The following is a 14,944-nucleotide window of genomic DNA, read 5'->3' on the forward strand; positions in this document are numbered from 1 at the left end:
ATCTTTAACAGCAAATGCGAGCATTTTGCTGCATAGTTTCACCCAACATCTTCACATCTCTGATTGTCTTTTGTTATTCTTCACAAATTGGAGTGATTATTTAGATTTCCAAAGATTTATTCCTCCATCTAAAGAAAATAATACGCTTAAAGAATAGGGGTCATCAATCATCCAACGGATATAAATTGACTGAAAGACCCGGGCAAAACAATTATCACGCGCAGTTTGAACCAGGATAATTACTCTCAGAGAAGATCTGGAGAAGTAAATCGGAAGGGTGTCAGAGGGTGGGGCTGAGATGCTGCTGGGTACAATAACTTGAGATATTGGCACGAGTGACTTTTCTGTGAATTAGAAAGATGTTTGTCCATGGGCAGCATCATTGTCCTGCATGGAGCACATCAGGGAAAATATCTGCATTATTTAGGAACCTGAAATGAAAAACACGATTAGGCCTAGCCTATGAGAAAGAAGAGAATTTGGTAGAAGTAGTAGCCTACATGGGGTGGGGAGGGGGAGGGGATATACGCGCTGGCAGCACATGAATACCGGTACCCGCCCAGACTATGAACCAGACGCTCCTCTCATCTCTCTATCGCGCACTGGCATGTGAGATCTCAGCTGCTGGACTCTGTGACAAAGTAGGCTTGGCATGGTGGTCGATCCGGCCGCCTCGGCTGAGATGGTGAACGTTTGTGGGACTCTCCAGACCAGTTCATAAACAGGTAGGTAACCAAAAATATTGCTATGAAACAATAGACGGACCAAGTCATCTACCGACAACAAATCGTGGTGTCAATTAAACAAGTCGTAGCCTACTTTTCAAATATATTTTATATGACTGATTGATCATTACTGTGTGAACTAATTTATGCGTTTCCTTTTCCACGTTTTATCCAGGGACAAGCGGACACTGGCGCGCAGGGAGGTATTGGACAGGTGCTTGTCATTCCTCACGTGCCAATTTAAGCACCTATACAGGCGGTGAGAAACGTATTAATTTATATTATTAAGAGAATACTACATGAACACCTATCATGTAACATTAAGATGTAAAAATTGAATCAATCAATCACCTGAATTTAGATGTCAATAGATTTAACTTTGACAGAGGCTGAAGGGGATTATGTTGACCTTTTTATGTTAATCTTGCTGGTTCATTTCTGTTTTTAAACAATCTTTCTGTATGATAATAATATTTTAGTATAGGCCTACTGATGTTTATGCTATGTAGTAGCCGACAGACGATAGGCTAATGCTTTTATAGATCCACTGCTGCCTCGTACTTCATCATCAAAAGTATTTTGTTTAACATGGCTATAGGCTACGGTGTACTGGATACATTATTCATCATGAGAAATCGTTGGTGTATTTTTGTAGTCTTTTTTTCCACCCCTTTCACCCCATTTCCACTTATTCTCACAATACAAGACTCACTCTCGGACACAAATAAACACACTCAGCTCCTCTGGTTAGAAGCTTTTCATTTGCATCCATTAATGAAGCACGTTGCGGTGTACTTCATGCAACCACAAAAAAGTAGTCGCGTTAAAATATTAATACATTTCTTGATTATTATTTCCAGTTCATGCCAGAAGATTTGATGCAAGAACATGACGGCGCTCCCCGCACGTGCACACATGATCACTAGGCTACTTCACTATTCATTCCAATCTGGTGATTACATCCTCTTAAATCTTTCATAATTACATCAACTAGAGCAGAGAGGTCGCAGAAGCACTCTTTGTCATCTGCAAACGCCAGTGCAAAATACATCTCTTTTTTTACCGACACTGCCGCGGGCGTGTGTGTTCAAGACGTCTTATCCATGTCAATGATCCTTAAAATGAGATTTCATCCGTATCTCTTGACTCAGCGACTGTTTATTTCGTTCAACTTCAAAAGGACATGACCATGACATTTTGAAAGGAAAAGAGCATCTGGCAATGAAGCAAAAGCACAGTGTAAACTGCAAAGAATTGGAAAGTGGACATCATGAGATGGTTGAAGATGGTCATGAAATCATGAAAGTCATGAAAATCTAAATGATGTCCTCCGATTTAGGTTTCACACATTCATGTCAGAGCCAGGGTGATTGAGTGCTCTTATGATTAGGCATGTATAAAGTTGTAAAGTACATGGGCACAACAAAGCATAATATTTCTCATGGAACCCTAGAAGAATAACTAGGCCCAGCCCACGATCTCCATCTGTGTGTTAACTGGAACGTGAAGATTAAAATTTAATAAACTCAAAATCCATTAATGATGTTATGAGTCACTGCGTCTATATTTGAAGACTCCAAGGTATACATTGACATGGAACATTGCTTACGGAGTTCCCTGAAAGTGTGAAAACAAAAAAACATACAGTGTATTAGCAGCCTTTACTTTGCTGGGTCCGTCTGCAAATCTGTCTGTCAGTTTGTCTGTCTATCTGTCCCTGTCTGTGCAGGACTTTCCATCCCCTCAGACCTGTGTTATATAGGCCTTATGGAAGAAGAAAAAGAGAGGGAGATGGGGGAGTACAAAGGAAGTATATCTGAAGAGGGACTGGGGAGTGGGGGAGAGGTTTAAAAAGCAATTGAGTAGGACAGATCATATACTACCAATTGGTTAAATTGTGTAGCTCACTGGGGAGATCAGCCAGGAAGTTAGGGTTGCAGTGACTGTGGTGCAGTGGCAGGGGGTGTGAGGAGATACAGTGTGGCTAAGTCACTTCGGCACTGCAGTCGAGATGGATGGTTTTCAATTAGTTTTGTACCTCTGGCGCATGTCTTTTGTCGTTTATCGTTGTAGTAAAGAGTGAAGAGTAGTCTCAGGGGAGCTTTATTCTTCAACTGCAGTCACACATACTACATCACTGACATCAGGTAGATCACAATACAGAGAATAATGAAAAGTGCAGTCCAGTCCAGAAGCCCAGCTCTATCCACACAGATCTAATGCAGTAACACCAGACAACCAGAGGGCTGAAAAAGCCAGGGTTATTTTGGGGGAAACTGTGTCTTTTCTTTACGTGTTTGTGTTTGTGTCTGAGTGTGTATCTCTGCAGACAGTAAGCTGACAGACAACAAACAGAGAGGCTAAATAAAGTCCAGGGTGGTATAGTACACAGAAGCCTTGTCTTTAACATTTTCAAAACATATTTCATTCAACTAAATCAAGATTATTCTGCAGGTCTCCTGGATATTTTAGAAAAAGAGATAAATGGGAGGTGTCCTTTCCTCACTTCTGGTCTATCCTGTATCCCTTCTACCCTCCTCCTGTCCTCACCTCCTGTAAATGATCTGGTACTTGAAATTTAGATAGAATAAATAAAGAATTAAGATGCCATCATCACCCAGAGCCAAAACAAGTACACGATTCCCGATGACAAAGGACAGAATGAATGACATACAGTGAGAGCATTAAAAAGAGGAAATGATTCATGCACTAACAAAGGAAGAGAGAAAGTTTGTCTGCTCGAGCTTCTTTTCCTCAGTCTGGCAGCTGGTTGGCCTGCTGGTCTGTCTGCGACCTGCTTCTTTAGAGTCTGCTTCTGTCTTTAAACCGCTGACAGTCCCTGTCACCAACATAACCTCCACCCACTGTGTGTGTTTGTGTGAGTGTAAGAGAAAGATGGATAATATAGTAGCTTAATGAAGCTCATCAGGCCAAGTCATTAGTGAACTGTTTCAGAGTGTGGATGATGCTGGTAATGTTGAATGATTGGCCCATTATAATTAGCAGTTATCAGATTTGGAAGCAGAGTTGTGAGGCTGAGAAGAAAGATGACAAACCTTCAATCTTCACTGTATCCCCCAACAGTTCACTAATACCCACCTTGCTCTTATATATATATATATATATATATATATATATATAAAGAACTGGAGGTGTGGGTGTGTGTATTCCAACCGTGTGCATGTCTGTGTGCTCGTAAGTGCATGTATTGTATGTGTGCAAGTGGCCTGGGACAGTGCTGGGCATTTAATGATGGTCACTGGGGTGTATCGAACAGTTCCGCCGTAGAACGTCTGCTAAAGGTCACACTGAGAGTGAATCACTTGACTTTGAGCTCATTACGAAAGTCCAGAAACGCCACACTGTCATGGTGTGCACACATCAGCGTTAGTTAGGCTTTACCTGTAGACATCCCACAGAGTAACATTTACATTTAGTCATTTAGCAGACGCTCTTATCCAGAGCGACTTACAGTAAGTACAGGGACATTCTCCCTGAGGCAAGTAGGGTGAAGTGCCTTGCCTAAAGACACGTCATTTTGCACGGCCAGGAATCAAACCGGAAACCTTCTGATTAATAGCCCGACTCCCTAACCGCTCAGCCATCTGACCCTAGTAACACACTGACATGCGTGGGTGTGTATGTGTGTCTGTGCCTTGATCTGCTTTCCTAACCACTGCGGTTTGAGGGTTTCTTCGCAGTGCCATGAAACCGTGGTTCACTGTGACTCTGGGAGGTCTGAAATGAACCTAGAACACGACTCCTGAATCGTAATCCTGTATTTAAACATCCTACAACACACATACACAAACATTAATTAGAAATAAAAAAAGAAAGAAACACATAATAGATCCAGATAACTGTGTCAGACAGTGGTTTATGTTGCAGCTACTGCGGCTGATAAAATGCAGTTGGTTTCACACTGTTTATCTGATTGGCCATCTCCATATGAAACTAACTATCACAAGTGTTATCTCTTTCATCTGGCAAATCGTGCAACCCCCCCGTGGATTCTGCACGGGGGGTTAAACTGATTGAATGGAGCTTGTTCTGTGGATTAATCAGACATAACAAGGAGGACTAAATGTAGGATTGTTTTTCTGTGTCCTCTCTTCTAGCCAGTCTGAGTGTGTGTGTGAGTGTGAGGTTGGGATTGTGTTTGGGATCGAAAACGGTGGAGGTGAGCTTTTTGGCCATGAAGTGCTTCAAGAGTCGGCTGGGGCAGGATATCGAGAAACAAGGTGCCAAGCTGTCTAAACCTCGTTGGGACAGCATCCCTAAAAACAAGGTAATCAGAATCAGAATCAGAATTTGGTTTATTCGCCATGTATGTTATACAAACACAGAATTTACTGTGGCAGGGAGGTGCAAAACACTAAACAATGGTGTGTAGGATATTTAAGTTTAGGATATACGATGTTATTGTGAATTACATTATCTTTAATAAATTACCCAACCTCACCCCATCATTCTTTTTACCCCACCTCTCCTCACCCACAGGTCCCCACAGACCAGACCATGGTGGTAGGGGGCAGGGACAAGGACCCATACAGCCAATCAGCAGGTCCACTGAGGAAGCGTCGCCAGCGATATGTGGAGAAGGACGGCAAGTGCAATGTTCACCACGGCAACGTGCGAGAGACATACCGTTATCTAACAGACATCTTCACCACGCTGGTAGACCTGAAGTGGCGCCTCAACCTACTGGTCTTCACCCTGGTCTACACATCCACCTGGCTTTTTTTCGGTCTCCTGTGGTGGCTCATTGCCTACTCCCGTGGAGACCTTGACCATACCCAGGACAGCACCTGGACACCGTGCGTCAACAACCTCAACGGTTTTGTCTCTGCCTTCCTCTTTTCCATCGAGACGGAGACCACCATTGGCTATGGCTACCGTGTCATCACAGACACTTGCCCAGAGGGCATAATGTTGTTGTTGGTCCAGGCTATCCTAGGCTCCATTGTCAATGCTTTCATGGTAGGCTGTATGTTCGTCAAGATCTCCCAGCCCAAAAGGAGGGCAGAGACCCTCATGTTCTCTCACAAGGCGGTGGTGTCTCTACGCGATGGCCGACTGTGCGTCATGTTTCGGGTTGGTGATCTGAGAAACTCTCACATTGTGGAGGCCTCTATCAGAGCTAAGCTGATCCGCTCCAGGCAGACCAAGGAGGGTGAGTTTATCCCCTTGAACCAGACAGACATCAACGTGGGCTTTGACACCGGAGATGACCGTCTATTCTTGGTGTCTCCGCTTATCATCTGCCATGAGGTCAACGAGAACAGCCCCTTCTGGGACCTCTCCCAGGAGCAGCTGGCCACAGAGGAATTCGAGATTGTCGTCATCCTGGAAGGCATGGTGGAGGCTACAGGTACAGGGAAATAAAGCGAGGGTCGAAAAGGAAGAGAGGTTAAGTTTGAAATTGGGAAGGCAGTTAGCCGTGGAGTTTCTGCCAGTGGAGTCTTGACAAAATGGTTAAGTATGGAAAGCGATGTTAGCATCTGTGAGCAGATGACAAGTTTGACACGAACTCCTGACAAAATGACTGAGGATGGAAGTGAGTGTCAGTCTCTGGGGATTTGCTTTCTGAGGCAGGGGGAACAATAGACAGGGGTACCAACAGATACCCCAGGGGGCCTGCCTGTCACTAATTAACGGTAGTCTGAGATGTTCCCGTCGTGCTCTGTCATTATACTCCACTAATTAGCTACTGTTGTCCTGTATGCTAGGGAGCTGTTGTGGTGAGCAAAGGGGAAGGGGTCCATCAATAGAAGGGCCCATGGTAAATTAACAAGTCTGCTTGGAATGGCGATATGTTTCCTCCTGCTGGTCCTGAATATAGATATTTAGGTGGAGAAGACGGTTAAAGGCATGGGGCTACATCATAGATGTATTCCCTGAGTCATAAACCTATAGTCCTAAATCCGCTTTCCCTCTCCAGCAGTATGTTTTGTGGAGTGTGCATGTGGCATGTGTGTTATGTATGTGATTTTTTTTGGTGGCTTTAAGTGTTTTTAATGGTTATATGCAGCTCTATAGACGTTATCATTACTGACCTCATGTCCCACGGGATAATGCTAATTAATTTCTGAAGCGCCTGCTGCTTATTGCTGCTGACACGACTGTCGAAAAAGGTGTCTCCCACTCCAATACACTTTAAATATAATTATGTGCATATGTGAGTATGATTGTGTGTCTTTTTTGTGTAGTTGCTTGTTTGTTTCCTTAGTGTTATTGGTAATATGGATGGTAATGGATGTGGTTGTTCAAGGTTCACTAGAGCAGAGAGTGTTTTATTTATAGAGAGTGTTTGTGTGTCCCTGTGGTGGGTCGGGAGGTGCTGGGTAGGTGAATGTGTGGGTATGTGTATAAGGGTGGATGTGTGTGTGTGTGTCTGTACGTATGTTTATGTGTGAATGGGGAGACTGATGTGAGCACTGTGCACATTACAGATTAAATGCTTATCCCTGACTCTCTTGTCAACCTACATTTCCCCAGATCTTAGACCGTATAGAATCCAAATTAAAGAGTGAGAGATCACTGGAAGGCGTGGAGACAAAGCCTAATGAACCGTAATAAGAGCTACTAATAGCACACTTCTTGCTTTAATTTCTCCTCCATACTTCCCTGTCCTCCCCTCGCCCCCTTTTCTCTCTTGTCTTTCCACCCCCCCCCCCCCTCCTTTAGGGATGACATGCCAGGCCCGGAGCTCCTACCTGAGTTCGGAGGTGCTGTGGGGCGAACGCTTCACACCTGTGCTATCCCTGGAAGAGGGCTTCTACGAGGTTGACTACGACACCTTCCATCACACTTACCCCACCCCAACTCCCGCCTGCTCGGCCCGAAAGCTGGCTGAACTGGCCCAAAAGGACGAAGCCTTCCCTCCGCCCCCGCTCTCCCCTTCGCCTCCTCTCTCCCCACCTGCTCCCCACTCTCCACCGCCGCCCCAGACTCTGCCCCCTAAGCGGCCATGCATGGAGGAGAAGACAGATAAAGGGGATGAGGGGGAAGGCAGGGTGGAGGGAGACAGTAGGGGAGAGGGCGTCATAAGAGGAAGATAGGGGAAAGGCAGGGTGGAGGGAGACAGTAGGGGAGAGGGCGTCGTAAGAGGAAGAGAGGGGGAAGCGAGGAATGAAGGGGAACTGGATGGAGAAAATATCAGTAATGGAGAAGTGCCTGGATGACCGAGCACCACCTCCAGCTGAACCTCGCCAAAACAGAACTTCTCATCATCCCGGCTAAACCCTCCATCTCCCACGATCTCTCAATCACCCTGGGATCTGCGACGGTGACCCCTTCATCCTCTGCCAGGAACCTTGGGGTTACCATGGACGACGAGCTCTCCCTCACGGCCCACATTGCTGCGGTCTCCCGGTCGTGTAGATTCACCCTCTACAACATCCGGAAGATCAGGAGATACCTGTCTGAGCACTCCACCCAGCTGCTAGTCCAAGCACTTGTCCTCTCCAAGTTGGACTATTGCAACTCGCTGCTCGCTGGTCTCCCAGCATGTGCAACCCGCCCTCTTCAGAGGATTCAGAACGCAGCGGCCCGCCTGGTCTACAATCTACCCAGACGCTCCCATGTTACCCCGCTCCTCATCTCTCTCCACTGGCTACCTATCATGGCCCGTATCAGATTCAAGACCCTGGTATTGACCTTCCGAGCAGTGAACGGGACTGCACCCGTCTACATCAAGTCTCTCCTGCAGCCTTACACCCCCACCCGTCACCTACGGTCTTCTTCAGACAACCGCCTGGTGGTCCCACCGCTCAAGACCGCCCGGTCCCAACACAAGCTCTTCTCCTGTCTGGCCCCCCAGTGGTGGAATCAACTCCCCACCTCCATCAGAGACACTGACTGTCTCTCCACCTTCAAGAAAAGGCTCAAGACGCACTTGTTCCGGGAGTACAACGGTACTTAGGAATGGTTCGCTTGACCCGATGTTAGTTTCCTCAAGGATCACAATGACTCTTGCTTAGAGACTTGTTGCTCTTGTGGTTAGTGGTAACTGATTTAAATTTTTGTACTCGCTGTGATATATTGTTTTTATTATTGTTGCTTGCTTTTTCCACAGGTACACTTGCACTTATAGCGGTTCATGTTGTTTAATTGTAACTTGTTTAACTACATGCTCTTATGGTTCTTCCCTTTGGCACTTTTTTGGTTGTTCACAATGTGTGCTTCATGTTTTGGCTACTCGCGATGTTTTGTGGCTATCTTGTTGTTATGATCAGTGACCTATGCACTTTGTAAAGCTCTCTCTTGGAAGTCGCTTTGGATAAAAGCGTCTGCTAAATGAATAAATGTAAATGTTAATGTAAGTGAGCATGATGGACTGCGGGCATCATTTATAACATTTCATATAATGGTGCCAAAAACGGTTAGTTTAGTGGTATCTCATCTGTGATATCACACCTGTGGTAGTGACACTGTGAAAGGCGGTGAGGTGCACATAGACGCAGCAGGCCACTGGCTACTTCCCTAGCACTTATACATAAGGAACTATGACGATCATTGCCAAAGGTCACAAAGACTTATCTTTTAAACAACATAGTATTGTGCCAACATTTAGAAATGAAATCGATTGGATGCTTGAGTGTCTATGAGATTTGTATTTAAATAAAAATGTATAGGTAATTGATGCTGTTAAAAAATTGTGAACAAATAAACTATGTGGATTTCACCCATATAATCTGTCTGAATCTGCCGGTTTAAAGTTATGTCTTGTTTTTGTCATCCCATCATTTGTATTGTTTACAAACACATGAACTTTAATTTTTTTTAAAGCTTATTGGAGAGGTTTTCTGTGAACCCAGTGAATACTGAAAACTCATCATGATATTGCAAAGTATGTCTTTCAATGACAATACTTCCAAAACAAGAAAATGCCATCTCTATGTCATATTTCATATTTGTATATATCCATAAGAATAAAAATCACATCTTATTTCGTGCATTTCTGATATCTCTGTTTATATGCTAGGGCCAGTGTATTATGTGACTCACTCACACATCGATTGCGGCGAGGGGCCTCACTTCACTACCACAGGCAAAAGTTAACCTTGCAAACAGAGCCCTCTAATGGACAAAGAGGCAAAGGACCGTGTTGTTGTAGACCGCGGTGCATTGTGGGAGTGTGCGATGTAAGCGACCACATGGGCTGCTAGGGAAGTGTAGCGTCTGCAGAGTACACGGAGAAGCAACTTCGGTGCAAGCAAGAAAAGGCGCAGGCAAAAACTGATCCAGACAACGACAAGATATGAGACCAGGTACTTTTGATTATATATAAATACTACCCATATCAATTATAATTTGTGCTTGGTGAACGATTTAGGAAGATTCAATAACGTGTCTTAATTATGTGAGCATTTAGGCCTGCTTCGTAAGGGTTGCTATTATTGAAAGCACGGAAACCGTTCACAAGATTAAGTTCACATTTCTTTATAAAATGTGATGTGTGTTCTTGGCTAGTTTGTGAATGTTGTAACTGTCGATGTGTAGCACTCAAAACAATAAATGTACCTATCTGGCAAGTTTGCTAGCTTGCCCACATGGCATCAGAATTGGTATTTTAGATAGTCTGGGAAATCTACACGTGGTGTCCACGAGCGACTCCATGTCTTTCTCGACTTTTTCTAAAGACTTGTCTAAGAAAGCACTTTGTTAACCTAAGTACAAACCAGTATGGCTAGCAAGTTCATTGTAATTTATTTTCAACAATTTGGCCAAAACGGGCCCCACAAGGTTAATCATTATTGGCATTTGCACTTCTTGTAGCGTCCATTTGAGCTTGTATGTATACTTTTTTTTTTAACGCGAATCCGACACAAATATTTCTGACTTTATTCTTCAGGGTTCAGTCCGCGGGGTGACCGTGGCGGTCGAGGCGGCTTTAGGGGTAGAGGAGGGTTCGGAGACCGTGGAGGCAGCCGTGGCGGATTCGGAGACAGGGGTGGTGGAGGATTCGGAGACCGGGGTGGAAGAGGCGGATTCCGCGGCAGAGGTGGTGAGTAACGTCAACACGAGTTTCTTTAAACAAGATTCTCTGTGCGGTCACAATATTGAACAGCCCAGGGTTTTCTAAACCAGAAACTACAATGTACCATAAATGAATGAGCTGTCCATAACATTTGTTATTCTTTAAGGTGGTGGTGGCTTCAGGTCCCCCGAGGGTGGCTTCAGAGGCCGTGGAGGAGGCAGAGGTGCACCAAGAGGAAGAGGAGGCCGTGGTGGTTTCAGAGGGGGTGCCAAAGTCACAGTGGAGCCTCACAGACATGAAGGTGAGATGAGTAACACATGTGCTGTCACTTACAAAAAGTGGGATTTACATTATTACCATCTACCAGGAATGTTTGCTTTGTCCATTGACTTGATTTGCCTACCATATTAATATATAGGTGGAGGTTAACCGTTGTGGTCATATTTCTTTCAAAGGTGTGTTTATCTGCCGTGGTAAGGAGGACGCTCTGGTGACCAGGAATATGGTGATTGGCGACTCGGTTTATGGAGAGAAGAGGATCAATGTTGAGGTGAGCCATTTCACATCATACATTGCCAACATGGATGCCCTGCAGTCGCTGTAAATACAGTAGAATGGACCATCTGTAATATTCTTTTTTTTTTTTTTTTTTATCAACAGGAAGGAGAGACGAAGATTGAGTACAGAGCATGGAACCCTTTCCGGTCTAAGCTAGCAGCTGCTATATTGGGGGGGGTGGACCAGATCCACATCAAGCCTGGGGCCAAGGTCATGTACCTGGGTGCTGCCTCAGGAACCACTGTGTCCCATGTGTCAGATATCGTTGGACCTGTGAGTTGATCCTTCGGTTGTCGCTCTAACGCACCAGTTCTCTTTAGAATCTACTAACCATGCTTTGCTATTGATCCCTTTGTGTAAATGCATGCATACGTTCACTCATTCATTTAAGTCCTTCCTCAATAACTGTCTGACCCTGTGCTGCTGCTTCCTGTTTGGACAGGAAGGACTGGTGTACGCGGTGGAGTTTTCCCACCGGTCGGGTCGTGACCTGCTCAATGTTGCCAAGAAGAGAACCAACATTATTCCTATAATTGAAGACGCCCGTCACCCACACAAGTACCGCATGCTTGTTGGTACGTTCACCAACTGAATTTAGTGCAATGTTTTTGCCATGGCCAAACTTCAAGAGCCACTATTTACACTTTCTTTTCTGACTTATGAACACTTCCTTCCTTTGTACCTGGTGTTGGTAGGCATGGTGGATGTCATCTTTGCCGATGTTGCCCAGCCTGATCAGACCAGAATAGTCGCCCTCAATGCTCACAACTTCCTGAAAAACGGTGGACATTTTGTCATCTCCATCAAGGTACAACACTTAATCGATTGCATCCGAAGTTGTGCACACAGTATTTGTAAAAAAAACTTTTGCTAATAAGGATGCATGTAACATTGAGTTTCTTGTTTCAGGCCAACTGTATTGACTCAACTGCCGCCCCAGAGGCCGTGTTTGCTGCTGAGGTGAAAAAAATGAGCTCAGAAAACATGAAGCCCCAAGAGCAGCTCACTTTGGAACCATACGAGAGAGATCATGCCGTTGTTGTGGGCATCTACAGGTATACAGCACCTCCTGGCTTTGTCTTTCCTGTTTTGGCCCGAGGCTTGTATAACTAGTATTAATGTAAATACCTTTTGGTGAAGGGAGTGTTGAAATAACGCACGACTTCACTTGCATGTTGACTACTGATCACTGACCTTCAGATTACTGACCGAGTCTTGATTAAAGGTTCTCTTGAATGTGGTTTTGGGTCATGTTCTGACTTTCTCCCTCTTTTGTAGACCACCCCCCAAGCAGAAGAAATGAGCCATCCCTTGACATCTGTGGCAGTGACTGTAAAAAGCCATGTCACCCCTTCGCCACTGGAGGGCGCCAGCTCGCAGCATACAGACTCTGGAATTCCTCTTGCTTGCTACTTAGTACAAACTAACCATGTACCTGCTTTCAGGTGAAGTATGACACCCACCTGGGAGAAGAGCACATTTAAGATGGGGGCTTTCCAGGGGATCCTGTAACTGTGTACTGAGTAACTGTACAGAGCTTGATATAGTGATTTATCTTTGTGACATTTTAGTTGTTTTATTTCTTCATGCAATCTTGTCCACTTGTATAGGTTTGCAGTTTCAATTTATCAATTATAAAAAATAAAAGTCGATACCAATATTTCTTTGTTGGTTGACGTCAAAACAAATATTTACTTTTTCTCTGACTGTAATATTGAACCCTGTTTTTTAATAAAACATTTGTATTGACGTGTATTCCAGTCTACCAGAAGATGGCTTTGGTGATTTTATTAATTTTTACAAATTGTCATTGTGTTGCTCGTGCTAAACTGGTACTCTGAGCTTTGGGTAGCCCAGTCATTTGAATTCTAACCCATTTGTCTACATACTGCGCAAATTCAACAAGATATGGCAGAACTAAATAATAACTTATTTTGAATGGTATGACATGGTTAATTTACAAGTTGCATACAAGTTATTCTTACAACCGCAAATCGCAGAACAAGACTTAATTGTTACTCGATGGGTGATTGCAGTGCGTTTGTTTGGGCGGCCATTTTGTGGGGAAATATCTTTGGAAGTTCCGAGAACGTGCTTCAGTGTCGAGTGCGCGCTTTCGTGCAGAGTGCAGACCCTTCTCGCAGACTAGAGCTAGCTAGTGTTGGTGTGACCAATATCAGATCCTTAGGCCTACATCCTTCAAGCCTGTCTGAGATCTGGATGGGTGAAAGCAATATGGAGTTGAACGTAGTTAGCCAATAGGCGAGCGGGTTGTCGTAAGAGCCACATGTCTTACACCAGTCACATCCTCAGAGATCTGCACAACAGCGTAGCGGGTAGGGCGTAGAGGTTGATTTGTGACGGAGCCCGTGATTAACGGGCAGAGAGGGGGGGTCCCTTGCGAATGCTCATCGCTAGTTATAGCGGTGCGACGGAAAAACCCCAATTTTGTTTTGATTGTTTCTTTTTTACACACCTCTCATTCCCTGTATCCCCTTAAATCGTCTTAACTAGCTGGATAGTCAGTGGCTGGTTCGGAAGATTTCTCAACCAGCGACGGACCAAGACCACCATAAGAAAATCAAGAATCACCAGGAAGGGGATATAAGAAGATCCCAGACAAGAGTTTTTCCGGTGACAGATCTTTTCATCCTACCCCGCGCGGTATTACTGTACCATTTTTTTATTCTCGAGCTACTGAAATTAACCAGTTGGCAAGCCAAGGTGCCGGGCGGACCTCGGCAAAACCGCGGGTTGGTCTTGCGCGTTGGGTTGGACTGCGCTTTGGAGACTTCACTGAACACCGAGTGTTGACGGGAATTTATTGCTAAAACGACACGACCCTCCTTGACAGGATATCTCACCCAGCAGATAGGTGGCCGTTCGGGGGGAGGGGGGATTGGTTTACCGGCGAAGTCTGCCCGGTAGCTGCGGTGGAGGTTAGGACGGAGGGAGAGAGGGATTCCTAATGGCTGCTCCGGGAAGCTGGATTTGAACCGCCGCCTGAGGTAAGTGGGAGAACGATTAATTCGTTTCTAACGCGGTGTTATTCATTGAACTTTATATGCAATTTTTGTTTAACGTAGTCATGATTGTATGTGTGTGTGTGTCGTTATGATTTTGATGAGATCGATGGAAGACTGATGCTATACTCGCATCCTCCCATCCTTGTCCCCTAGCACCTAGGCAGGGCGCCGCTCTCCATCGTTGTGGTGCTAGCTAGCTACTGTGCAGGCCACTCACTGGTAGAAGGACAATTTATGGGTTTATCTATAGTTAAATCCATTGTTGTCCTGATATACCAAGTATTTGCGATCGCAACCCCACCAAATTGTGCATGTCAGTATAGTTAATCATAATAATTTGCTCTAAGTTAATGTCTGTACAGTGATGGAGGACTGCGAATCAGATTAGTGAGCGATTTTGCACAAAATTGGGCTGCTGTTCCTGTCTCTTGCTTAAACTCGGGATTCATCCAGTACAACATCTGCAGTGGACCCATAAAATGAAGTAGTATGTTTGGAAATCATCTTGCCAGTAGGTAAGCTGCTACCCTATGGTATGCAGCTAGGCATCATTGCCATACAGCAAGCTAGCTACATCCATGATCATCATGCCTTATTAGTATAGGCTTATGACTACGAGATCCTCCCGAATCCATCGCTATGCCTCTTGTACC

General features: G+C 44.8%; 3 protein-coding genes across 3 annotated transcripts in view; all 3 read left to right on the top strand.

The window, feature by feature from the left end:
- The first annotated feature begins 4,865 nt into the window (after positions 1-4,865).
- On the top strand, positions 4,866-7,786 carry kcnj21 (potassium inwardly rectifying channel subfamily J member 21). The gene is made up of 3 exons (XM_062466209.1): positions 4,866-5,013; positions 5,226-6,096; positions 7,413-7,786. Exons 1-3 carry the CDS (start codon positions 4,921-4,923, stop codon positions 7,784-7,786), a joined length of 1,338 nt encoding a protein of 445 aa, XP_062322193.1. The 5' UTR covers positions 4,866-4,920.
- Positions 7,787-9,838: 2,052 nt separating this feature from the next.
- fbl (fibrillarin) lies at positions 9,839-13,036 on the top strand. The gene is made up of 9 exons (XM_062465549.1): positions 9,839-9,997; positions 10,582-10,734; positions 10,874-11,008; positions 11,163-11,257; positions 11,368-11,538; positions 11,708-11,840; positions 11,961-12,073; positions 12,175-12,320; positions 12,544-13,036. The coding sequence occupies exons 1-9, from the start codon at positions 9,988-9,990 to the stop codon at positions 12,566-12,568; spliced, it is 981 nt and encodes a 326-aa protein (XP_062321533.1). The 5' UTR covers positions 9,839-9,987; the 3' UTR covers positions 12,569-13,036.
- A 579-nt stretch (positions 13,037-13,615) lies between these two features.
- The window catches only part of dyrk1b (dual-specificity tyrosine-(Y)-phosphorylation regulated kinase 1B), a 31,248-nt gene continuing 29,919 nt past the window's right edge, over positions 13,616-14,944 (top strand). The window contains exon 1 of the mRNA XM_062465554.1: positions 13,616-14,273. The gene's annotated coding sequence lies outside the window, so the exon portion shown is untranslated. The remainder of the gene's footprint in view (positions 14,274-14,944) is intronic.

The sequence above is a fragment of the Osmerus eperlanus genome, chromosome 7, assembly GCF_963692335.1.
Source record: "Osmerus eperlanus chromosome 7, fOsmEpe2.1, whole genome shotgun sequence".
NCBI lineage: Eukaryota > Metazoa > Chordata > Actinopteri > Osmeriformes > Osmeridae > Osmerus > Osmerus eperlanus.